The 27751-nt window shown below is 41.4% G+C and overlaps 1 protein-coding gene across 8 annotated transcripts in view; it reads right to left on the reverse strand.

Annotated features, from left to right (window-relative positions):
• The window catches only part of KIAA0586 (KIAA0586 ortholog), an 86383-nt gene that overhangs the window by 338 nt on the left and 58294 nt on the right, over positions 1–27751 (reverse strand). For 4 of the 8 annotated variants that reach the window (XM_054827647.1, XM_054827645.1, XM_054827650.1 and 1 more), the window contains exons 31-32: positions 16030–16095; positions 10723–11405 (exon numbers count right to left, since the gene is read on the reverse strand). In XM_054827647.1, coding sequence (XP_054683622.1) covers positions 11260–11405; positions 16030–16095 — 212 coding nt within the window. In that variant the 3' untranslated portion in view covers positions 10723–11259. Of the gene's footprint in view, positions 1–10721; positions 11406–16029; positions 16096–27751 lie in introns of those variants that run through there. The other 4 variants (XM_054827646.1, XM_054827648.1, XM_054827649.1 and 1 more) reach the window with 4 other exon arrangements.

Genomic DNA, 27751 nt, shown 5'->3' on the forward strand with positions numbered 1-27751 from the left:
CGAGGTCCTTTCGCAGCCATTTCTCAGCTCGGCTGGAGCGGATGGTGGTGGGGTTTTGGCACGTTCATCCCCCGGACATCGCCCATGAGCAGTGCACAGGGAACGGAGCACACCTCCCTCCTCATACCCAGCACACAGCACCCCCACCCGCTGCCACCATCTGGAACAAATCCCTCGGCCAGGACAAGCAGCAGAGGATGGGGAGCAGCAGGAGAAATTATTTTATTTCATCTCTGCTGCAAGCATCAGGAATCCGTGTGTAAGCTGGCTTTGCAGCAACAGCACCTCTGAAGAAGCGTTTCCTGGTTGAGCGAGAAAGCTCTCTGTTAAATAATAGACTGAATGAAAGATGTCTTAAAAGCTGTTTATTTCTAATGGAACAACCCAAATTCCTAATATCTGCATACGCTTGCTGCCCTGAGATGCAGCACATAATATACCTACACATAGCGGCATGCAGTCTGAGAGCTCAAACACCATACCCATCAGCTGTCTGAGGGAGGAAGAGTTACCAGATTAAAGACCAGCAAGGTTTAAAACTGGCAGAGGATTTATCACAGTGTTTTTTGCACTCATCTGCTTTATGTACACAACTGGGATTTACTCGGAGTTGTTACTATTTGGGCTCTGAGGAGGAAGTACGCAGAGTCCTTCTACGTTTCTCATTCAGTGAGACACCTGAGCCTACACTTAAATTTACCCCAGAGAAGGGTCTCATTGAAGCCGGTACAAGTATTCATATGCTTAAATGTAGGCATGTGTTTTAAACACCTTGTGAAATTGAGGCTTGGGCGCAGTAATCCAAAATACTTTCACGTTTCTAAGCTTGTCCCCAGCCCTGCTCCTTTCAGAGCTTCTGTCAAGTTGCTCAAAACCTTTGCACATTAATATTTTCCATTTCATGTGGGTACTGTATCAGTTTTACTAGCAGCAGCCCAAACAATTGAAATACTCACAGGGACAATGTCACGGTAAAACAGCATTTGGTCAGGTATTTGGGCTGCATCAGAAATGTATGCATTACCTTTATTTTTATTTATTTCTTGCTGCAAGAGTTCAGTTTTGCATCCCTTAAAGTATCTGATTTCTGAGCACTGTTTTCTTCTGATGTTTCATTTGCCATGCAAAAGTTAAGTATCCCAGCTAAAAATTCCCATTACACCAAACACCCTTTGGAAAAAAAAAAAAAATCACCTCAAACTAACCTTTTCCCTAACAAAGATACCTAGCAAGATACAAAAATAGCTGTAAAAATAACAGATGAAGCGTAACGGCTGTGCCGCATCCGTCTAATTTGGTGTTGTCTTTCTGATGGTGGCCACCAGCACAGGAAAAATAAAATCTGTGACAACTGTCTCACATTTGCTGAAAACGAATTGAATTTCCAGTTAATTACCTCACGTGAGAACTGGCCTTCTAAGCCAGCTCGCAGCCTACGAAATGCTCTTGCAGACAGGAACTGGGAAGGAACATTTTAACGCCAGGAAAGGCTTTGCAAGGGAGCCGAGCTTCCCTGCGACGCAGCGCCCTGCCTAGAAACCCAGATCAGTTTTTCTCTGCTTCTGTTTAAGAGCAGCGTTCCCAGGCTGCATTTCCAAGAGGTTTTTGGTTTTACAGCTGTCATGACAGTAATTTTCTCGGCTTTGCGAGGTTCCCTCATATCCTGTTTGAACCGGCTTATCTCTGTTTAGAAGTGATGTTCCTACACGGCGTTCTTGAGGAACAGATGTTCCAGCTGATCCCGCATCGTAGTGCTCGACATATTACACGGCCCCATTTTGAAACAATTAGCCTGTCACCGTTGAAAGAAACCTAATGGTTGGCTACTTGTTCACTTTTGAAACAAAAAAAAAAAACAAAACCAGAGGTAACCTATGATTTATACTTTTTCCAAGTGTGCTAAGGTGTTCTAAATTTACAGTTCATTAAAACGGCAGCGTGTTCTGGTTCAGCTGCCAGTGCCAAGATTCCTTATCTGGAGAAGCAAATCTCTGGACAAAGGTGCTGGCAAAGAGCTTCCCCAGCCCCACAAGTGACCAAAAAAAATGAGGTAATGAGAATCTTTATTTACACAAATTAAAAGCTAATGAATTAGTGAGGAGTGTTTAGAGCAGTGGCATCCGTAGCTTTTGGACCACAGACTGCTGTCAACCCATGAAATTTATTGTAGAATACAAGGCAGTCGAATTACGAAGTCTTTAACAGTAGATGCTCTGGAGAAGATTGCAAACACCCAGCTGAGGGCCACGTACCCGTGGTTGTGACTCCAGTCGTCTGCAGACAACAGCTGGGGAACCGTCCGTGCAGGATGCTAACGCAGACCCAGTAAAGCAGAAGATGCGGTAAATGGCTGTAGCGCCATAGAAGTCAATGGAGCTACATGCAGATTTATATCAGCTGAGAATTTGATCACCTACATTAAGCAGGAACAGTACCCACAAAAAAGCAACCTGCAGGCCGCTGTAATGGAATTATCTCCCTTTCATCTCGTCAAGATTCCTCCAGCCTAGTCCCACTCGGAGAAATTGATCTTGTGGTCATACAGATCCGGACCAAAACGAGGGAGCACCCAGCACGGAGCCCATCTGCTGCCAACACACGTCCCTTGCTTGTCCCTATCTGCTTTGCGCTTTCTTCGGTATGATTTATAACCCTCCTTCTTGCCCTCGCCCTTTTTCCCTCTCTCTCCCTTTCTCTTTGGGGTGCACACATACAGCAACGTGGGCGGTAGAGCAAAGCCCGAGCTGGCAGCCCCGTGGCTGACGTGGCCCGGCCAGCACAGGGTGCAGTAACAAGGAAGACGGCAAGGACCGAGTTTCCAGCATGGAGCAGCTGCCAGGCCACGTGTCCCCGCTGACACGCAGCCTGGCAAAGAGAGGTCCAGGCTGCCAGGACCAGGCTGAGCAGGAAGAGCATCTCCAGGACCAGGCTGAGAGCCCAGGCAGGAGCAGAATCTCCGGTAACAGCCCAATAGCAGCAGACGGAGATAGGAGACGAGCTGAGTGTCAGGAGAGAGCTTTGCAACAGCAACGAGCTTCAATTAACTGAAAACAGCAGAGGCTGCCTGAAATAAAGCTCCTTCTCATATCAGCCAACACTCATGGCAACCGCATTTTTGACCATCAAAGCAAAACTGAAAGGCTTTGCTCTCTGCAATCTCTCACAGACTTTAGCTGGGAAGTAATCCTGCCACTCCAAATTTTAGCGAGAGAAATGCTTTCTCAGGCTCCTGGAAGGACCACACAGCACAGACATGCCAGAGACATTCCCAGGTATTATACATGCGTATCAAATGCAAAACTCTTTTCACAAGTACTACTACTACTCTCAAGCAGACAGCCCTTAAAATAGGAGTAGCTGAACTGAAAGGTGTGAGTGAAACATTTGCAGGGACCCATCCAGGTCACCGCTAACTCCAAATACACATTTAGCAGCCAACACTCCTCAGAGAAAGGTTGGAAGATGAGGCCTGCTCACTTGGAGGTTCCTGAGTCAACAGTGCTATTGGAAAATGACCCTTGGGGCGGGTTCATCTCTCCCACCCCCTGACCCCTGTCATCCAGGGATACTGAAGGGAAAGAGCCGCCTTACCCCAAAGGTGGTGTCTCCGAGAGCATCCTAGAGGAGATCTGTAAACCATAAGGAGGTGCAGAGGGCTAGCAGAGATGTGGACATCTTCATTGCCCAGCAAACTGAATCCCACCCTCAGTGGGGACACGGCAATAGGACCTCTGTATCGGCTTCCTTTTGTGTACACAGAAACAGTTGGTTTGGAATGAAAGGCAAAGCATGGACCCAGCACTTATTCCTCCTGGAATATTCCTGCAAGGTTCATCACTGATTAAAGTGATTTTGGCTCCCCACCACCCCCCCAGACTGGCCTTTCTGCCTCTGGGTTCTTGCACATTCTCGGGATTGCAGCTCTCAGGGACTGAATTACCGGGGTTGTAATTCTTGGCTGTGTACTTTTAACTACAGCGCGGCATTGGCAGAGCTCAGCGCACTAATTCACCTCCATGTAAACATGATTATTTTAAATGAACTCCAGACGAGGTTTAACTGTAAAAACATCTCCAGTTTTTGAAGCATTTTTAAGTGTTCAGCTCAGAACACTTTTTGCTACGGCAGGAACATACCCTTTCTTTAGTTTACAAAGAACATTTTCAGAATTAATGATGTCCCAACAACCCCCCAACTATAAGACAATGCTTGAACAAAAGTCACAAGTCTGAAAATCAAGCTGCTCTGGGATTTCAGTTAGGATTTTCCCTTTCTTAGCCGGCCATTCCCTTCCTTTCAAGCAGGAATGCTTTCTGGTTTCAAAGCCAAGTTGAAGAAGTGAAAACAGTAAGAGGTATTCATTTGGCCACATTTCTTTCAATGTTTCTGGCGCAAGGTTCCCATTATAGCTTGCAAGAAGAAGTGGCAGAAGAACATTGTGTATACATGGTAATGGTTGTACTTTCTCTGAGCAGACATGCTTCCAGGAGGCGGCAGATTAAAGAACTGGTGTTACTTCAGACAGAGAAGAATAACATCTTGCCAGTTGTGTTTATTTGTAGGGACCCATGATTTATGCTTTCCCATTTGTAGAGAAATGGATCGCATGGGCTCTGTTTAGATAATCCCTGAGGAAATTCAGACTGCATCAGGCGGGGAGAGATAGGGCTTGTTCTCACAGATGAGAGAGGCTGGGAAATGGCAGGGAGACGCGAGATTTCCTCAGGATCCCGGAATGAAGTTCAAGGCTCCGATTTTCTGAAAAGATTGAGTGTGGGTTGCGAGAATGAAGCAATTAAGATAACAACACAAATAGTCCAGGTATGTAGGGATGAGCAGTCCTTTGCTGTTATTTATTGGCACAATACAGAGAAAAAAACGTTCCTCCTTAAAGGATCTTTACCTGTCAAACAGTACAACAGGAAGATGCAAAACTCTTCCTACAAGCACAAAAGAGGGATGTCAGCCTCCAACTCACACTCCTGCTCTTTGTTTTCCATCAGGATGCCTTTCTGTGGTGTGGTCACCATCTCGTCCCTCTGCACCCTCCTGGTTTCAGCAGGACTTGCAGAAACCAGCCACTATTGTCCCAATAAAGGTCTAAACAAAACCACTGGCATTCCCTGCCCTGAAAAACATCTTTATCAAAATTAGAGGAGGCAAAAGTGTGACAACTTTTAAAAGGAAAATACTTATTGCAAAGATGGCTTTAGTTAATTGATCTGGGGAAACAAAGCAAAGCAAAACAAAAACAGCTATTCAAAGTTTGGCATTGGAAGAGGCGACAGCACAGCAGCTGGAGCACAGAACGGGAAATCCTCCTCAGTCTTGAGCTGCAAAGCTTATGGGCCAGAGGAATGCCCTACTCTACAGCACCTGGCACCATACTGCCTAGAAAGCTGCATTAAACGATCGGCATTAACAGACCTGAGTGCTATTTAAGCAGATGCTGAGTTTCACAGCGAGTACCAGGTCTGATCCGTGGCTCGGTGCCCGCTGCTTTCCCATAGGTGCTGATTAAGGAAACGCAGCAGGGAAGGAGGCACGACTCCGCAGCATGGAAGGGAAGATGGTATTTATGTGACAGATGCAGGATGTTGAATGCTCTTCTCCAAGGGTGTCTCAAGCAGAAAGAGCACAATTTCCAAGACTGTCAGAATAAAAAGAAGGGGGGGGGGGGAGGGGAATGACAGGATGCCACTCACACAGCAAAATCCCCAGTCACTGCAAGAAGCATCTCCCAGAACCCATTAAAAATAAGCTCAAAGTCATCATTTCAGTGGCAAGATTTTTACATGGTGATCAAACAGCTACCCAGACGATGACAGACTGCAGGGTAAGTACAACTGTACACGGATTAAGGAATAGTTGCGAACCAGGGGAGAATTTTTCAGCTGACAGTAAGAAATTGGTGTGCACGGAACGACCCCAGCACATCCCTGCACAGGGGGCTCTGCCGCCGGCCAGTTCAAGACAAAATGAAATGTTAGCAACCCTAATTTGCAGGGCTGGGCGCTCCTGCCAGGAAAAGACAGAGCCGAGAGAGGGCCCGAAGAGTCAGAACGGCCGCCTTGGCTGCCCAGGGCAGGCAGGATAAAGACCGGCACTGCTGGGAGCGCCCTGCCTGCTGCCTGCAGTGGTCACTGCCCTCCTCTGGGCAGCTGCCCGGGCTTCCAGCTCATCCACAAAGTAGGTGGTTTTAGTTTTTTGAGTTTTAGTAAAGTTCTTTGCTCAGCACCTGCTCAGCTCTTCAGATGACTGATTTTTGCATCTCTTTTTTTCCCAATTATTTTTCTGACAACTGCCCTAGTCCTGCAATAGAAACTACACAGGCAAGAACCCCACTGGCTTTTAGTTCAAGCCATTTCAGGGTCTTCATGTATCCCGTCAAGGTACTCGACAGCTTCAGTGCAAGACCCATCAGCCTGGAAATCCTACGGGCCATTGGGGTGAAGTCTGATCAGGACAATACTTCTCTGCCCCAAGCAAGCTCTACAGAAAGGTGAAGAAGCACCTCTTCCCAAAATATTGGGGAATGACCTCCTCCATGGACACCTCACAGGCTTCTGATTCCACTTCTGATTTGACTTTTCTCTTACCTTCTGGTTTCTAACCTAAATATGAAACAATGTATAAGGAAGAAAAAGAACCCCTAAACTGTAAGTCTGCACTCACCTGTGAAGGCAGAGCATGGGAGCAAAAGGGGGGGTTCACCTTCCACCCAAAGTCAAACAAAAGCTCTAGACATGGACACAGGACTGTGGGTTTGTATTATTGCCATCAGAGGAGCAGGGCCCAGGACATTATTATGGCTATGTCACCGTAGTAAGATTTCAAGGTTTTTTTGAGATTTCTGACAAAAGCTTCTATTCTGTTTCTGTAATGAGGTGTCAAAAGGACAACCCTGGAGAGGCAGAGAAGAGCCTCGTCTGGCTGAAGAAGCCACAAAGCAGTGGCCAGAATTCTTCCCAGCTTAGCATTGTCTCAGTGTTTTGTAAATAGCTTGACAGAAACAAGAAAACGCTAAAACACACAATGGTGTGGCTCAGGGATGCCACAACATCAAGATCTGGAGAAATGATATGGCCACATTTGTGGGACCAAAGAAGCAAAATGACATCCAAGTCCTGGAAGGTTGGGGGAGGCATCAACACACAATCATAATAATGAATATTTTAAAGACGTATCTAAATCAGGAGTGCAGCAGCAGAAGGGGAGGAAAAAAAAGAGAGCTCCATAGGAACGTGCCTGCCAACCAGTACAAATATGACAACACTTATACAATAGCTTTCGTCCCACACAGAAAACACAGTTGGACACCTAGAGAAAGGATGAACTTCTCATGTCACACCAGTTCCGTAGGATGCAATCCTCTTGCCTTTCTGTCTTAAACTCTTGTGTCGAGTGTTAACAGCGAGCTGTTAAACAGCTGCAGGGTTCCAGCTCTGAAATGGCTGCATTTCAGACTGGGATCCAGCAAATTTTTGCACATGTGTAACTTTAAACATCTGAGTCCCTAATTCACAGGGAGGGGGTTGGCACATCTTTACCCAGTCAGGACAGAAGCGTTATCCTGCAGTGATTTGTAAAGCACCTTGGAAGGTTAGCACACCTTTTTAGCAGCTAATTTTGACAACTTCCATCTCTGAGCTATGAATAACAAAAAATTGACTTTATCCAATTTCCCACAATTCTGATAAGATTAAGCGTGCACATGAAATTTTCTGCTTCCTATACTGAAACTCAAGATAACTCAGCTGAACAGGGGAAGGGTGACACTGGCATCAGAGAAACTGCCTACCAGCTTACGGCTGGCGTCCTGTCCCAAGAGCCTGTGCCAGGAATTGCATGATGTCCCCGTACATCCACCTGTTCTCTTTCTTGTTACCACCCTCACCCTACAGCATCTCTCTTTTTTCTTCAGGGAGGGGGAGAGGAGGAGAAAAAGCCTGGATTTTGAGCACCTCACTTCTAAACTGCCAGAATTTACTTACCAAAGTCAGAAAAAGATGCTCTGCAAATATAAACACTTCTGACATTTCAGTTTTGCGCTTTCATACACTGCAAGTCCAATCCATAAACAAATACCCTTGTTCGAGTGCTTTCCTAATGTAAGACACAAGCAAGCTTCACCAGGAATTCAGTCAAACCGAAAAATAAAGCCAGCGTTTTGGTTTCCACACTAAAATCCTGAAATCCAATAACATCCCCCTACCCCCAACCTCTCTGTTGCTGAGAATTAACTGAAAAATATAGCTGGGTAGAGGTGGGGTTTTAATACTTTTCCTGGATGGAATTCTATTTGATGCTGTTAAGCTTTGATGACATACCCCAATGACTTGCTTGGAAGAAATCCATTTAGCAAGCTTGCAAATCATGCTGTTTCAGTTCTGTGAGTGCCCATGAGAAATGTGCATTTTCAATCATAAAAGCTGTAGAAACAAAATGGAACTTGGAGACGCAGACAGATGAATTCCTTATCACGGTTTGGCTGTGTTCACAGAACATGTGCTTACCATTTCAAACTCCGGAAAACTATTTACAGGAATCTGAAATACAAGACTGAGCCCAAAAGTAAGAAATAGATAAATTTCTAGAAGATACTTTTTTTTCCATTTCAAAGGAAAAATGAAGACTGATTAAAACCAAAGCACACCCCACACACACATAGCCTTTAGCTTTTCCTAGGAATAGAAATACTTGTAACACTATCTGTGCAAGGGGTGCTAGATTTACAGAGGTCCCCTTTTGTTTATGTGGCAGGGTATTTTGTTTTGGGGAAGCTTTGGGGAAGGAAAACCAAGTCATTTGCACCTTCTTCACCTCTCCAAAATTCTCTTTGAATGGGAACAGCGGAGGTTGCAGTGGGGATGAACAATTAGCACATCCCACTGCCACGGCGTAATCCCCACCACCAGCAGACCTTTGAAGCACAGTGCCAGGCATCCAGAAGCTTCTAAAAAGATCAGTCACGTCAAGTTGGGAGAAAACATAATTCTATGGGGAAGTTTTAAAACTGATTGAAAATGGCCCTCACTGGGCAGTTTCTGACATATTTTCCTAAAAACAGAGCTCATTTCTTCAGGATTCAGTCAATGACAATGATAACACCTTTGGTTTAAATGCATGAAGAAGAGAAAAAGAAGAGAATTAAGAGAAAAATGTGAGATGCTCAGAACTGCAGACAGCAAGACCCGACACAGTTATTTTCCTAGTGCGATTAGACAGCTGCCTCTCCCATCGGCCAGGGTTGCCTCATCGTTTCCTGGGCACTCTCCTTGCCTGTGTATCCATCTGCTGTCTCCCACCTCATCCGTAGTTTGTCAGCTGCCAGCACGTTCTCAATTTGATTAACTGTACTTTGTTTAGCAAAGCGCAGTCCTGGTCCAGGCCTTCAGCTCTGGGTGCAGGAACAGAACAACTCATTTGCTTTTTACACTGCAACAAAGGGGACCTAAATTATATATTAGCATCCGAAAAAAACCCTAGCAGATTGATAGACCGTCTCATAAAGGTTTTCTCTTGCAGAAAGTTTGTTTATGAAGCATTTTGTTATCCTGGTGCCAGTTGTTCTAGTGCGACCACTTGATACTCTGCTGTAGCAACCTGCTGCAGGCTGAAAGAACATCTCCACCATCTCCAAAAAGGCTGCTGTTTTTTAAATCACTAATCGTGTCAGTAGTCTGATTTATAGCACAGTTCCACAGACAGCAGCATCAGCACAACCTCGCAGATACTCCTCTGCTCCTGGTGGTTTCTCACAGTGTAAGAACGTCTAGAAGCAGCTTTACCACTGGAGACAATGCTCATGGCATCATATGCTGAAAAACAGCTCTCAGTAGCGCTGTCTCATTTATACCTTTTTTTTTTTTTTTTAAATGCTGTTGCATTTTGCATGAACATACTAAAGAGACTCCCTTTAAAATTGAATCCTCTGGATATTACTGACCTGGAACGGTTGAAGCCCTCTCTTTTTCCATTTATCCTTGCAGATTCTGCAGCAAATCAACTGAACCTAGTGGTCGATGAGATCAAAATAAAAGCAAAAGGAACTTCTAATCTTTTTCTATTACGGAGAGATGAAATCAGTGCAGGCTCCATAAAATAAGAGTTATGGGAACTGTTCACGGTTATGAGTATCTGCAACAATAAAGTGCCTCTCATTAAGTGATGCAGTGAAGCTGTGCAGGTGAAGTTATATGCTCCAGTGTCACAACAAGATACAAGTCAGCCCAAAAGGAGTATTTTTCTCCTAGTTTTTGAGAGATGTCTTCATGCCCCATGTCTTTGAAAGTGCCACAGAATCTCCTCCTTTCCACAGATATCCCATGAAAAGCTCAGACTGGCTGAGGAACAGAGCAAAAGCTGTTTGCCCTGCTTGGAGAAGAGCTTCTTTCCTGGTTTTCCTACTGGAACATGTCCGAATTCCTCTTTTTTATTTCGCTTGGATGCTCCTTGGGGCAGATGATCCTACCACTGCTGGACTGACCACGTTGTCCTGACTGAGGCAATAAAAAAATTGAGCAATCCCTGGGAGGGTGACTAGAGATTATTTGGCTTCTGAAAGGTTGAGGCTGCAGCAACTAGCTCTGTCTCATGAGGAGGAGGAATTTACATTAAAAAATGTAAACAAATAACCTTAACCACACAATCTTTCATTCAGACATGTTTTAAGATGGAAAAATGTCTTTAGGTAAATAAACATCAAAGTGCTGAAAAATTCTTGCAATTCTGAAAAAAGAAATTCCTCATAATAACAATACAAACTCTAATGGTCTCTTTTACATACAATTTTGAATTGTCTTGTGATCTAAGGATGAACAAGCTCTGAAGATATCTAGGAACACAATTTTCTTGCAAACCTTGGTGTCCAATATATTTTCCTCTGTCACAGTAGTGACATTATATTGAGCGAAGCATTTTTTTCCATCAGTAAGGCAGACTTGTGCCATGGATTTTAACACCAATCACTTCCACCTTCATCTGTACTTACAATAAATAGTTAAATGGCCTTCACGTTTATTGATTTAAACTCACGATTCTGAAAGAACTGCATTTTATTTGCTTAAAAATATTTGATATATTCACAGAATCATTGCCTAAATTTATAATCATAACAAAATTATAAGAAAAATAGTAGAAAATAAACAGTACTAAAAGACCAGTATTTTGACAAAGCACCCAGACTACCACACTAGGCAGACAAATGTACCTACGACAAAATCTTCAGACAGTGACGGTCATAAAAACCTGTAAAGTTTAAAATGTATCTGTCCCTGAAGAATCTGAATCGCCATGTATACTACTCGTGCTCTCTGTTTGGTTATCTGTATTCATGGAAGGCAGCTTCACTGACACCTTTGCCGCAGAAACATGTGGATTTAAATGTGGGGCAGCGTCCTCTCCTAAAAAAAAATAAAAAGCAGAACAAAACACATTATTTGCTGTGGAAATACAAAGAACTAAACTGTACTGAAGTCACTTCCGTACTGCATCACTCCATGGAAATACAAAGACACAGACACCTCTCTAGTGTCCACAGTTTTGAGGCATTTCCAAGGGTGTTGTTTTGGCCGTCAGAGTTCTCTTTATCAGGTAACAAAGGGATGAATTTCTGTGCATATAGAGACTGGGCTGTATTTACATACAGATACACCGAACATACACACATACATACACATGTACATATATAATCTCCAGTAGGCCCAGAATAATTTCAAATATGTATATTGGTGTTTTCCACAGAAATGAAATGAGATCCGCCGACACGAACAGTATTTCTAAACTCCATCTATATGTGTACGTCTGTTTGCATCAAACCCTTAGAAAACATTTAGGTTGTTCCATACTGTGTATCTATATACAATCATAAAAAGCAAAGCAATCCAAGCTGAAGCCACTGGCTACAAGTCCTACAGAAAAAACCCACCCTATCAATACTTCAGCTGCCCAAAAGACAAGTGAGAAGTTGTTTTAGCTCTTCCCTATCTCCAACCCATTTCCCTGACTCATTAAGGGTACTTCTTGCTACTCCTTTGCGGTTTATCTCCCTCTTTTCATCCTCCGACAGACTCCAGAGAAAATGGACACAGCCTTTGCCCGGGAGATGTGGCTTGCAGGACTTTACAAGCCACGTTCATCTTCCAGTGAGTCTGAGATGGCACCTTGCCACTTCCCATTCTTGCAATCTGACCCTGCAAAATGTGGGATGTCCTGGGAGTGGGACAAGCCACCGCCATGCCAGCGGCCCCTGCAAGGGAGGGGGACACGTCCCACAGAGCTTCCAGCAGCACTGGCTGTTGAGCAGCTGTGAAAGAGCCCTGCAGCGCTGAAAAGTCCTCCTGTCTGGGAAGCAGTGGCAGGGTAGAAAACAACCTGTATCCAGATGCCCGAGATGGGAAGGGAGAAGGGTGATGGGCACGAGTTGCTACATTTAGCCAGAGGAAGGAGACAAGACGAATCAATTCATGGAGCAGAGGGAACAAGACATGAATTTGGCTTCAGAAGCAGAATGAGGGAGGACAGGAGAAAAGGCATTGGATGAATGGTACAACATTCACAAAACTACAGAAAGAGCATTTTGAGATTTCAGTTGTCCTTGGGACACGTATTTTAAGTGCAGCAGCTACAGGCAAAACAAACATATATGAGTCTGTGTACAATGGCAGAGGCTCTCCTGAGTTTGTTCTTATTCCAATAAGCTATAACAATTCTCCCTTCCTCTGTGATAGACTAGGTAATTAAAACACTATTTTCCCAATAAAACCGAGAAGTTAGGCTTTCTTTCAGCCCAGTTAATTATCTACTATGTCACTGTAGTAGTAATCTGCTTTCATCTGACTTGTAGCAAAGCACGCTTCAAATGACTAATTAAAACAACAAAAACCCACTGCTAAAATAAAATTTCATCCGGTGTTTTTCATGCTAGAACAGCAGCCAACAGCCTAGGAAGTCAAACACTAATGAGGCCAAAGACACTAAAGCCAGTACATGGGGCAACCCGTGCCAGCCAAGCCTCTTGCCCCTCAGGAGGGCTCTGGAGAGGCAGCAAGAGTATAAGAGCATTTTTTGTGTCCCCGGGGAATCAACACGTCACCTGCTCACCACAGCCGCTTATGCACTTTGCAAGAAGCAATGTCCATAGTTCCACTAGCTTCTCCTCATTAGTTGGACAGCCTTCGTCACCCCCAGCCCGAATCCCTCTACAAAACACAGCTGCCAACGTTTGGGTTGGCATGGGCCTGAGCAAACTTAACACACGAGCAATAAGACGTGAGAAATCCTACATCTTCTGAACATGATTCAAAAGCACATTTATGGCAACACCACAAAGATGTGCAAGCAACGTGTGTTGTTTTTCCAGAAGTACTTCCATGAGTTTAGTCTGTAGCCATGTTTGCACGATAAAAATAGGTTATTCAGAAGGGGAACTGAAGAATAGCAAAGCGTTTATTTGGTTAGACGTGAGGCTGACACACAGTAAAGATGTGGATGTGTAATGCCCAAGGAAACTTTGTAAATCATCCTAGACGCTAAAGCAACTCTCCAACACTATATGTAGTTTGATGCTTTCAAAGCTTGACTTTGTTAATAATTTCCACAGTCATGTCACATTCCATGATGTCATTGTTTCAACAGCTGTTTTCAGGTTTGTTAAAAAAAAAAAAAAAAGAAAAAGAAAAAATGGAGGGGGAACAAAAAGAGAATATTCCCTTATCCCAAGGCTCTGTATTAACTTCCCAAGTATTGGATTCTGGGGTGCTGAAAGAAAGTATCATATTAGTCTACATTCTTCCTAACACATGCTCTAATATATTTTACAGACATACTATAGTTCAATTTTATGATAGATATAAAATGCTAAAAGGACAGAAAAATTAAAAGAATAATTCCACCTACTTGCTCAACAGAAAAGTTACCACATCCTTATTTAGCTAAATATCCTTAAAGATAAGCTTAAAACTACCCAAAGTAAACATTTTCTTTTTTTTAAAAGACAGAAATCTGAAGTCTTTGACTTTGTTAGATGCATGCAGAAAATACAGAACCTGGATTTTCAGCATTTTAACTGTAAAAAAATGGATATCCTATTTCAGCTACATGGGAGATTCTGCTCCATGACTGTAACTTTCCAGGATAGAAAGTCGAAACTCTACACGTCGGCCCAAAGCTACAACTACTAAGTTACTCTCACATGTGCTTTATCATTATCACCTCTTGCTTAATCTAACCTTGTGCATGCAACACATACGTATATACGTATAGAGATGGGTATGTGAATAAATACACACAGGATTAAGTGCTTGTATTCCTGCTCACATATATTTACTGATGTCCGTATCTGCTTTTTTGCTGTACACCAGTGATAGCGCTTGTATAGTCCCTGGCCAGCTCCTTCTTTAACAATGTGATATTCCATTTTATTTCTTCCCCCCATCAGAGAACAGCTCATAACCAATATTAAGATGGTTTCCTCTCAAACATTGAGCTCTTTACCGCCACAAACATGCAAATTGAAATGGTGCTTATAATCTTCTGATATGCCATAAAAAGGGAATGGAAAATTCCTCCATTTACAAAGCAGTGCAGGGCAGGAAGGCAGGTAATCGTCACAGCTTTTTTCCCTCTTTAGAGGCTCTGGAAGTACTCAGCACAATTTTGTAATCATGTACTTAGATGCATTTATAAAAATTTTCCTTGTTAAAATCCAATAAATGGAACATGTGACCTCAGGTGACCTCCAGTTCTCCAAATTCATTGTCACCATCTAATAGAATACATTCATATAAACTGTGAAAACTGACACTCTTAATAAGTGTGTAAGGGTCCTTGACTGGTAGGAACTCAACAGCGACTGAAAACATCTTGGTGACCCACTGATGGAAAAGGTCAGATTTCAGATTAGAGATTTTTCCTGTTCTTGGCAATATATAACAAATTCATGTACAGTACTAAATTTCCAGATCTTTGTTTAACAGAAACATAAAAATTAATGGTGTGTCAACCATCCGGTGACCTGTGAAGGGAGTTTTTCTCTAAGAGGTACTGTCACACAGAGAGTATGCTATATACAAGTGTATCGTGAATGTATGCCAAATGGAAAAGGAATTAAACACACTGGAGGGAGGTTTGGTTACTAATACCATATGGCAACAATAAGAACAAAGAAAAATGTTTAAATCTTTCTTTTTAAATTGTTCTATTTGGCAAAATAAAAAGACTAAACAAGTCTGACTTTTAAGCCAAATAAAAACCATGTGCTTTAACTCCTTCAAGTCAGTGTCCATACACTAAATAAAACTTCTATTTTTAATCTATCCGGAAGTAAACCAGACGCATATCTTGTAAGTGAAAAGAGCTATCTTCAAGACAATAAATAGGGAGGGGTTTGAAGGATCATGACCCAGGTTATTGTTTCAGTATAAAACCGGAACCATAATTACTGTAATTACTTACATATTACTTCCTAAAATTTAAAACCAGCCATCACCCACAACAACCTTCCCTCTACTCTCTAACCTAACAACTGAAGCAGCTAACTTCTACAGCAAGAATAAACTTCCAAGCCTATATAAAAACAACTCCAGTGCAGTGCTCTCATTCCTTTAATAGCATGGGTTGATATGAATGGCTTGTTTCTTCTTCTGCCAGATTCCAGCTGCTTCACTTTGTTTATTACTGACTTCAAAGTTTAAAACACTGTCCTGTCCCAACAAATAACTTCCTCCAGATGGCATTATCTCAAGTGTTCCGAGCACTGGGGATAGCACAGCACCTGCAGATCTGTAACCCAGCATCTTAAAATCTTCAATGCAAGTGCCTTTTTTTTTTTTTCCTGTGTCATTCCCCCATTTTGCTTTTTCCCTACAAAAAAAGACTTCTATCTGGGATATAGTTACAAAGACCGTTAGCATGGAAACAGAGTTGTCAGAAATTCTTTAGAGTAATGACTGTAAAGTAGATGAATACCTACAAGCCCAAAGGTAACAGCACCACTATCAGTAGAAATGCTTTATCTGCTCCTCTTACCTATAAGTAAAGATGTGAGATACGTATTTGTGCCAATGTGTGTCTGATCCACGTCTCCATGGTTATCTGTAGGGTACCAAAGAAAAATTCCCTCATTTTCATACACAGTTGTACAGGCAAGTTACCAAGTACAGCAACCCAAGAAGCAGTGTTTTTTTGCAGAATCATAATTATTCCAGATTGATGGGCTAATACATATTCATAAGATACAACCATATTTTGATGTAAGCAATTCTGAAGGCTACATTGAAAGGAGAAAATACACTGTAATGTCAGTCATGTCACTAATTATAAGGAACAGTATTTCCAGTTCAGACTCATGTCTAGGTATACCCTGCGTGTCAGCTACATAATCCAATGCTTCTGGAATTGAATGGCTTGTAGAGTTGAGAGCGGGTATGGAAAGGATCTAGTCTCATGGCCTTGAGATCGTAAAGAATACAACATTCTCAGGGATAAGCAGGACCATCAACGGTTTCTCAAATAATCCAATCCTTTGGACAAAATTATTCACCATTCATTAGAAATGATAGCTCCTCCACTTTTGTATCTCTGGCCAGCTTGAATCCATATGCATGTTTATGTTATTGTGGAGAAGGTGTCCCTTCTCAGCTCTGCCAGAAATGAAGCAAAAATGCTTAAGCATGTGTGCTTTTCAGGGCAGGGACTCTCTTCTCATTGTGTACATGCTTTGTTAAGCATAGGGCCCCTGGCTGCAGGTCAGACCGCTGCCTTCCATTACGATAGAAATTCAGAAAGCAAGAACAAAATGCTCTGCAAATGCATGCAGTTCTGTTTTCATAACCCAAAACCAGGCTGTCCCTAATTTAGCCCATTTCATGACAAACAGAAAAGACTTAAGTTTTTGGCAAACTTAGGCCAAATTCCTAGAGCTGAGTTACATAGAATCATAGAATCAGAGAATGGTTTGGGTTGGAAGGGACGTTCTAGTCTAGAAGGGATCATCTAGTTCCAACCCCCCTGCCATGGGCAGGGACACCCTCCACTAGCCCAGGTTGCCCAAAGCCCCATCCAACCTGGCCTTGAACACTTCCAGGGATGGGGCCTCCACAACTTCTCTTGGCAACCTCTTCCAGTGCCTCAGCACCCTCACAGTAAAGAATTTCTTCCTTATATCTAATCTAAATTTTTCAGTTTAAAGCCACTCCCTCTCATTCTATCACTCCCTGCCCTTGTAACCAGTCCCTCTCCAGCTTTCTTGTAGGCCCCTTTAGATACTGGAAGGCTGCTATAAGGTCTCCAATGAAAGGGATAGATTTACAATTAAAACACTTCAGTTGTTTTACAGAAATGGACAGACATCTGTAGGACTTGAGCCAAAAATGTCTGAATTTAAAAGCATGAGTCTACTGCTTGAGCTGAAAAAACAGTTTCATTCTCAAAGGCTTCAGCCAACTCATAAACTTCCATAAGTGGGCCACAGACACCAGTGGAGACAGAAAACTATATAATATGAGTTCAGTTCAAGTTTTGACCTAAACTTGGCAGATTCCACCTTCCCATGGTGTAATATACTTACAGAAAGTCTGCATACAAGCACACAGAAAATAAACATGCATACACACGCGCTTTTCTTTTTTTGTTTGTTTGTTTAAACCCTAATGTATATCCTAGCTATAAATATTTCGAAAAAGAAAATAAATTCAGATCCCCAGTCAGTAAAGGAGGGTGGGGAACAGCCTAAGCAGCTAACAAATTTTTCAAAGCAGAATATTTGAAAATGATTTTTCCTCCTCTCAAGTCTGAGTTCAAGGTTCAGTGGTTTTCCAAAACACGCTATATTCCCACCAATAGCAACACTAAACAGAATAAAAACTACAAATACATAAAATAAACTAGAACCAGATTTTTCAAAATCCTAACACAGAGACCGGTAGGGAAGGGCAGACAGAAAACAGCTCCAAAAACATCTAGGAATGAGATTGCAGAGTTTACTAAATAAATATTTCCTTTTGGTGCCTAAAATCTACTCTGCTCCTTTAGATCTGGCATGTTTTGCTCTGTAGAATATCTCATTGCTTAACAAGTTCATTCCCTGGCCACAACTCTTGCTGTTGTTTCCCAGAAAATCACTTCCAAAAGATGTGTAATGATCTTTCCAAATAACTACAATAATTATTAATACTAAGAAGAATTATTAAAAGTCAATTTGATTTTTTCCGTACAGTTGCCTGTGATTTTTGGATGTGCAATTGGCTAGAAATAAACTTTTCTTAACTTTTAAGCACTGCTGTTTCTTGACTGCAACCATTTTCTTGAGGAGAAATGAGATGAGAGTCTGCGGTAAACCCTGAAGCAGTAGCTTTTATTTCAAAGTAAAAAAGGAGAAGGAGTTGGTTCTTTACTGATCCAGAGTCTTTGAAAAACACTGGGAAAATGTGCCTCATGCAAGGGCTGGGGGGAGGCGTAATCTCTAAATCCACAGGAGACAACCTAGGTAAACAGCTGGTGGAATCGGGAGAATCTGACAAGTGATAATTAAAACCCAGCATATCTAATTGTGTAATTAATATTTTATTTATTCAGTAGAACTAAATATCACCTACATACCAATCTTTTTCTCATTTTACTGTTTTTTTCAATCTAACAGGCAAGTGGACAGGAAGGTAATTTTACAAGTATGCTGGTATAATATGTTCAGCTCTGTTACTCACACCTTCACGTTTGGGAATCCAAAACACAATTTAATGCCAGCATCAGAAGCAAAATAAAGAAGCTCAAAAAGAAAATGGACTTGAATGATTGATAGCAGGAATTCACACTAAATTCTAAGATAAAGTTATGCAGACTTCCCTCAGGATGCAGAATCATTCGCTGCAATCCTAGCAGTGGACTGGCTCCACCGAGACCTCGTATCTTAACAATATTAATTGCAGCAATACTGCCTCCAGCTTATCTACATCGTACCACAGTGCTAGACACAATAGCTTTCGTAGCCTACATGGGGAGTGGCAAGTAAAAAAAAAATTAAAAAATCAAAGCATCTTTTTAATTCTTAAAAGTTACATGGTCTGGCTTTATTTAAAAATAATTAAAAATTAATTTACACAAGTAATTAAAGTTGAATGAACAAATTCAATGATGTTTCATCATAAATTAGGGTTGCAGTGGGTTTGAAAATGAACATCATTCCATCTTTCACACTTAAAATGAAGCTGGGTGTCCCAGTGAGGGGATCCCCTAAGCAAATAATGTTTTTTTCTAAGTTAGCATACTGGCCAGGATACACACTGGGCTACTGGAGAGTCCCTTACAGCCTCACAATTTTTGTTCAGATCAGTTTGGCCCACACAGTTAAATTACCAGCAATAACTCACACATACCACTCTTATGCAGTCTTTGATGCGTGGTTGTCCGTATCGCTTGGGATGCACATAATTCGGGGCAAGTGACAATCTCTACTTATCAGACAGGTTCAGTATGTTGCAGGTCAAGACTGAGCATGTTATCTGCAGCGATGCCTGCACTGCTTGTGCTTACTAAGCATCGTACGCTACCCAGCCCTATTAACTCTTCGGCTACGTGACTATTAAAAAAGGAATGTAAGAGGACAACTTTGAGCAAATCAGAGTGAGAAGTTACAAGCTACTTTCTATCACTTGAAAGTGTGATAGGGAAGACCTTGATGAGCTCTACCTCAAACAGCCAAGAAGATTTCCTGGGCAAGGAGGTGTCATCTCCCTCCAGCCATGGCAGCAATCTGTACCCAGATTTGAATGAAGGCTAGGGGATGGGCCTCATCAGGAAGAAAACAGAAACCTTTCTGTACCGCACAGCTCTACAGGCAGGGCTGCAGGGCAGAATTTTCTCATTGCAAGTCATTCTTCACATATAATGGAGTCACTAAATGCATTCTTATAATAACAATTTATATAAGATATACTAAAAATAAAAAACTGTGCAAATAACAAGTGTTTTTCTAGATGACCACAAACAAAATAGCTACATTTCTCTATTCTGAATATTCTAATTTCTAAATATTCACATGACCCTCTGCATTTGTTTTGATGATTTTCACTTACAAAGTCATGGGATTCTCCATATGGAAACAGTTTGCCAACACTGCTATTACTGTACTACCCTTACAAAGATCTGGCATATTAAAATGCTTATACCTACAGCACAATTATTCAATTTTTGTAATTACACCTTTTAGAAAGGAGATTATGAATGTTTTCTCCAGGAAAAAAAACAAAACAAAACAAGACAGAACAAAACCAGTCCTATAGAGTTAGCATTTTCCAGTGATATGTTCTAATAAACACTAGGACATCTCTGCACACATTTCTAGCATACACGCCAACAAACTTGTTAAAAAGACCTCCTTTCAAGCCATTTGTTTAACAGCAGAAGATGGCCACTTAGAGGTCCTACCCATTTGTGTGTATCAATTAACTTTCAAAAATGTATTAGGAATAAGCAATTCTAGGAGGCTGAGAGAAGCAAGTTATTTTCCTATTAGCCTAGAAAGAATACTGTAGTAATCTACATAAGCAAGCATATGTTAAAATAAAGAAAATATTAAATGTCTCTACTGGAAGATCTGCTGGGAGACAGCCATTCCTAAGCATCCAGTCCCTATTCTGCCAAAGACCGTCTAAGCCTTCTCTTGAAATGAGCACCCAGTGTGACGACAAGTAACACTGTCTCTACAAATTAATGCCCAGGACCAGAGACTTGGAAAGGTCTGAGAATAAATATATGTTTTTATCCTGTGCTATTTTAAAGTTGGTTAAAATCTAAAATGTTTAAACATTGTGCAGTAGAGATAAGCATCCCTTCAAGAACCTTGGCCTGTTACATGGGAAAGAGTAAAAACAAAATTCCTTTGCAATACTTGGGTGAATCTGAGCTCTAAATCAGTAGAATAAACGAACTGCAGAAACATATTGCTCAACATCTATGCTACGTATTCAGCACACTACGCCACCTTCTTAACTCTCTCTTATGCACATCACTACTTACTTTACCATGACGCGCACCTCTGTCTCTGCTAACCACTGTAAAAAGCAGGGAAAACACTGCAGACTGCTCCCAGCAACACTGTGCCTCTTGAAGATTTCACTACTGATCAACAGTTCCCCAGCAAGAATGGTGAAACCAACAACTGTTGTCAGCAACCCAGGAGCTGCTCTGCACAAATTTTCGAGCAGCAGTCAAGCAGTGCCTTCCAGGACACTGAACATACTTGTTTACATTAGGTTCTCATTGAGCAGATGTTCTTTACCTCTGAAGCTGCACACACACACAAGTTGAAATTTTGAACGCTGGCTGCATTAACTGATGGGGACAACTCCTTCTAGTATCTACTGCCAACTTATTTCAGAAAGCATTGCAACTCTTTGACATTCGCTCTTCCCAGTTCAAGCTGCTGGTGCCAAACCTGGTTGCACTCAGTTCATCAATAGCTTTCTTCATTGCTTGGGGCCACCAGCATGATTAATATAGCTTGTTAGCAGCCTGAATGAAATTCATTTACCACTTGTCTGGGTTTAAATATTCCTGGCCACAGTACAGGGAAATCTACACTGGAAAGGAGCGTGTACGGAAATCCAGTCGGCATGTGTGGGAGCGGCTTCCTTGCAGAGGTGTGGGCTACTGCGTGCTGATGGGACACGACTTGTGCAGGTGAACGGCACAGACGCCTGTGTCTGTTCTCCGCTCTACAGCACACACTGCAACTCTTGAATTTATATAGGGTTCATAGAAAGAGCAATTATGAAAAGCTCCTTAAGCAAGCAGCTTTTGCAAACCCTCCATATACCTGACAATGACATAAACCCAATTATTTAGCACAATCCTAATCTGCCACAATGACACCCAGTGTGTGCCAGTATGAAAAGCGCAAAGGCAAAAAAACCTTCTCTCATGTGTTTCATGGAATTTAATGGCTCCCCAGTATTTTACTTGAAGCAAATGCATTCACATTATATACACACACATGCACTCCCAAGTTCAGGAACACTTACTCTGCAAGTATTAGATAAATCAATCTGCTTTCTGGCAGTTTCTTGCACACGCTCACAGTAAGACCAGGAATTTTAAAAACATTATCCATTATTTTCTTTCTCTTCCTCTCTTAAATATCATCAAAGAACTGCGTCCAGAATAGACTTAAAATTCAATACATATACAAGTTGGGGAATATATTTCCCCTCATCATCACTGTCACTCAGACTTACATTGCCTACACAAGAGCAGAAGAGAACAAATGCTTAAAGATCATCTGTCTTTATACAAGACAATATTTGAATGTCGTCATTATTTGATGCAATGCTGGGTTATTAAATCATGGCGGGACAGAAGGCACATGTTGCAAGGTATCTCGGAACAGGACTGTCTCCTACCATGGAGGAAGCCTGGCAGAAAGGGACCTGGATTCTGCCTGGGACCTCTCAGTGATTCTGCAATGCAAACCGTAACAGAGTTTTACTGCCCAGGTTATGGAGTTATCCAATCCTTCTCTAGTCCTTCAGAGAAGAAATAAACTGGTTCGTGCAGACTCATTGTCTATTGCTCTGTATTTTCAGATAGCTACTTGGAAAGCGAGTAGCGTAGCAGCCAAGGTGTAGCACTATTCACACAACCTATGTTTGTTGCACACAGAAAGTTTCCTGGAAATGCATTCTAAATCTGATAAGAAAAATCCTCATTAAGAATCATTTGCTTGTTTAATTTTCACTTATTGAGCTTTAATGTACCATAAAAGTAAGTAATAACAACAGTGCCTTAAATAAATATCGCTTGTCTTGTACTCATTAATGTTTTAGAAGAACACAAAACTGCCTCTAGATACAGGAAGCTGCTGGAAAATAAAAACTAACCAATCATATAAACTAAAATGAGAGCTTTAAAGAATTTTTTTGTTGAACACGGAGTTCAACAAAAATGTATTCTGTTCACTGTACACACGACACCAATGGGAATAAGAGCCAGTTCAAGTTCTAAGTTACCATTACTTGGGTAATAGTTTCAAGCTGCAAGGCACAGCTGTACGGGCCCAGCCAGACAGGCTATCACAGCAATGCTTTGATAGCATGGGGCCCTTAAGTGTCAGGATATAGAAAAGGCAGCAGTTGTTGGCTGTGAAAACAGTCTGATACAAACCAGATGGGGACTTACTTGATGGGCAACACAAAGGAAAACAATTGGCTCATTCAACAAAGTCAGGCCACTGCCCCAGAGAATTAACAGAAGACAATAACAGTCAACCAGAGTTGATGCAAACAAGAAACAGCCATGTGGTTACGGTTTAAGGAATTGTTTCTCCTCAGACTAAACATAAAGTTTTGATTTCTAATTCTTATATTCATTAATTTCAGTCTCGTTTACAAGCCCCCTCTTCCTCCAAAGTCTTCCGTATAATTCATTTATGTAGCACCAGCCTTCGCACACCTACTTAAACAAGAAAAAAATTATATGACAAAGGCAGCTATATTAATCTAATGTTTTCTGAAGAATGCCAAGGCCACAGACAACTTTCTGAACTGTGTCAGAACAACATTACAGATACATAGCACACAATGTGTTATTAGACACATTTGCATACATATATTCCTATATTTACTGATTCTTTTTGTTTCAAAATGCAAAAAAAGCCCAGTAGGTCACATGCTGGGTTACTGGAGTACAGATGTCTTCCAGTTTTGTGAAGAGTTATTCTGGTTTCTTACTTAACTTTTTTTCAGAAGTAAATTTTAGATCAATTATGTTACCATGTAACAGTTGTGTTTGTCAGGCTACAGTTAGCTATTAAAATAGCTATTACCAAACTTCTTTTGAAGCAATCAAATATTTAAAAATTGGCTATTTCAGCCATAACTCAAAAAATCCCCAACCCATTCATTTTTAGAAGCTTGTAGAAGATTATGGTCCAAAATCTTAATTGCTCTTGCTGTTTTATTACAGGAAATATAAAAGTGACATGTGCAAAGGTATTTTGATTACAAATTACTTACAGAGATTGCACAATAAGTCAGACCTCTAAGGGCCTTCTGCAATTTCACTCTCAGACTGAAAACATCTGAACTTTCTTTTCATATACTTCAAAATATTCCCTCTGGCAGGCTCTGCACTGCAGTGCTCTACACGAGGGTGAATGGTCGGATGGCAATGCTGCAAGACAGTCACATACGCAGATACCCAAGCAAGTATGTCTAGAAAATGCAGTGACATGCAGATGTCCCGGATGCCTCGTGAAATCACGTTGTCCTGGGGCCGAGCAGCTTCAGCACACAACCACACATCCCCTGAGCTTCACCGCTTCTGAAGATTGCTCGATGGCTAGTTCATGGATTTCTGAGCTGGCCATGTTGCATGATGTAAACATCTCCTGAACACATCACTCAGACGTAAGACGGCTACGCATGAAGTCTACTGTTCTTTTTAAGTGCTTTGCTTGCCATGCAGACTTGCAAGAAGCAGGTGGGTTAAAGAACTGAAAGTAAGGCTCTCATTTAACAGCCCAGACCCGACAGAGCAAGCAAGGGAGTCTGTCCTTAAAGAAATAAAAAGACCTACTGAATTAAGGAAGTGTAAAGTCAGGCTCTAATTGTCATCTTAAGTGGTTCTAGCTTTAGCTGCTGAGGTGCTCAAGGCTGTAAGCATGGGTTTATTTAAAAAAAAAAAAAAAAAAGACTAAAATGCAGCTTTGGCCACAGTCAAAGCAACCACCACATATTGTAGGTAGAAAAGTAAGGCTTTTACTGAGTTTCCTGCTATAAGCACAGAGCCAACAGTCCAACAAAGCCGTTGTGTGCTGCGCTCTGCCTGAGCTAAAACATCTCTCCAGCAGAACCATGAGACTTATTTCCAAAAGCGCAGCCAAATTCTTGAAACCTCTGATGAAGGGGTGGGTTGTCACATCGTAGCAGAGAAGATTTTGCCTGCAGTGCTGCTATTATTCATTTTTCACATCACATATATCGAGGTCAGCACACATTTTTTACATACAGCTGAGATTTTGGGTTGACCCTCTTCGTTAGGCCATTTCTAGAAGATTATGAATCTTAGGCACAGAACAGCCTTTATCAAGCCTTAACCTCAGAGATACTGGCTGTCGTAGCCTTGCATTTAAAAGCAGATGAGAGAGGAGCAAAAACCTCTTTAAATCCCAGGTCTGCCTGTACAGGCAAACCACAATTGCTCTTGTAAAAAGGGTTTTGGACTTCGTTCGTCAGAGAACGCCTCCACAAAGGACGGCATGTAAAGGCCAGCTGGAGCAGGGGGAGGCACGACTGCAGTCCTCCGTTAAATTGAGGACTCCAACAGGAAACTGCCCCCCCCTTTCTTTTCTTTTTTTTTTTTTTTTTTTTAAATCAGGAAGGAAGCTTCATCTTCAGAAACAAGCATTCCCTGTGTAATCTCCCTGCTTGCCTGTCTCTAGGAGCGGGTCCAATTACTGAAATAAGCAACACGCACTTTTAAGACGTTAATCATGTATTTACACTGTAACTCAAACTAGTAAATATTTCACATTTATAATTTTGATTTATGCAACAGGACACAATGGCAGCTGTTAAGTAAATAAAACAATTTTCTCAAGATCTGTAATTATGGTTTTAGGATTTTAAAAAAAAAAAAAAACCAAACACTAAAAAAACCAGAAATTAAGCAACTGCCAGCAAATTCCATGCTTTTTACTTCTACTGAAGATACAGTGGCCTGACAAGGACAGAAACTACAGCTGTTAAACTGCCTTTAAACAAACATAGCTCTGCCTAACTCTTGCAATATGTACACTGCATAAAACAAGGCCACGATATGCAACCCTGAGATTATTACTTTACTGTAACAACCTGAGTTAGGATGGAGGTCAGCAGATCATCCCATATTAAGTCTAACCTGCTTTGATTGCATAATTTTGAGCCAAAACATAAATGCAATTCTACCAGACCCAGAAAACGTGAGATACATATTTTCATTGCTCACATATGGTTAATGATTTATTATTTTGTATCAAAACTGCATGCCTATCTGACATAAAAAAAGAAAGTTAATAGAAAGTCAAAGTCATGCCATACACAAAGAGAAACACCTCCCTGCGGCCAAAGCATTGGGGGAAGGAAAATGCATTTTACGGAACTGCTACGTATTTTGTGTCACACTCAACAACTTTCACTCAGGTTGTTTAGAACTGTGCTTAAAACCAGCTCTTCCTTCTTTAAAAGTAAAACATAAGTTTTAGATTAGAGAAGAATGACAACACAGATACAAAGGTTCTAAATCTAAATTAAGTTTTTCTAGTTGTAGGGTTTTTCTTTTCCTGAATGACAGCATTCGTGATAAAAACCAGAACACAGTAGTCCACAGCCCATCTCCATCATTTACTACTGTTCCTTGCAACTGCAGTTACCAAAAGCACATTTACAACTGGTATTTCAGAGATGAGGATTTGTTGTATTTTACTTTCAAAATTAGTTTTATGGAAGATGAAAAGTGTTTTAACGAAGTTTTACATTTGCACGTTATTCAACACTGTTACAAAATGCAGTCCCATATGCAACCTCAGCAGTGAGCAACAGGTCATGCATGACAACTTTAATCTTCACTCACCAGTCCTTACCCTATTTTTAAAAAGAAAGCTAGTTTGGCAGATTGCATTTCTCAAAATCAGCATGTTATCACAGAGTAGCATTACCATTATTTATATAGTATTCTTCATTTAGAAGACATCCTAGATAACATTTACTCCATGCTCTTGCCTAACTTCAAAGTTTCCTGGGCTCCTAGTCTTAAGAAATTTATCACATGGGCACTGGAAACATATATTTACATTCAATTATAGGCAGCCTTTGTGTGACTGTATTGAGAATGTGGTGTGAAAAACCTGGCTTTTTTGGTGCATCAAGTAAAAGGTCTGTTTACTCCTAAAATATCTAGAAAAATAAGCAAATAAAATACCTAGGTAACAACACTGTTCCAGAGCATGAAAACTGCCCATAAATCAAGCCCTCTCACAGTATAATAAGCAGTAAAATTTAAAAAATAACATTACAATTTGACTGTGGACACCAATCATCTACATATCTGTCTTTATTAGCTAGTTAGGTTTTATTAATAACTTTACAGCTATGCCTCGCCTCTGCTAGCAGTGCAAAAATTTACAAAGCATTAAAAAAAAGTTTAATGGCTGAGAAGGATAGTTTTTGTAAATTCCCCATTCCCTTTATAAAAGGTGTTTGGGGGCAGACAGTGAGAATCCGTGGGTTATTCATCACCCACATTAAGCCACCTCCACTCAGCATATACACTCCCATCCTAGTAATTTCTCTTCTACCCAGCCACTCCCCAAACAAACAGGTGGCTCCTTCCAGTTTTTATGTAGTACTTTAAAAAGCTGAATTGAGAGCTCTTAACAACAGGTAAAGCTGAAGGGAGTCCAGCTGCCTCTGCCCAAGGATCACCAGAACCAACACAACGGGGAAAGCAGAAGCTGTTCCTTCTGTTGCGTTGCTACCAGACTGAATTATAAAGGGCGACATCTGCCTTTCCTGCCAACCAGAAAAATAAAACAAATCCAGCACATACTGAAGACAGAAAGCCTACATTTCTCCTATCACAGTGCTAAAAATGTTTCTCCAAGTTGAAATATGTGTTGGTAATACTCCTTGTCTTCACCTTGTGTCACCATACAGATTCCATGCAATGTGTTGCCAGCACCCAACGGCATCAAGACTTCCTGGTCTGATACTGATGCCTT

This window comes from Grus americana, chromosome 5 (genome assembly GCF_028858705.1).
Source record: "Grus americana isolate bGruAme1 chromosome 5, bGruAme1.mat, whole genome shotgun sequence".
Classification (NCBI taxonomy): Eukaryota; Metazoa; Chordata; class Aves; order Gruiformes; family Gruidae; genus Grus; species Grus americana.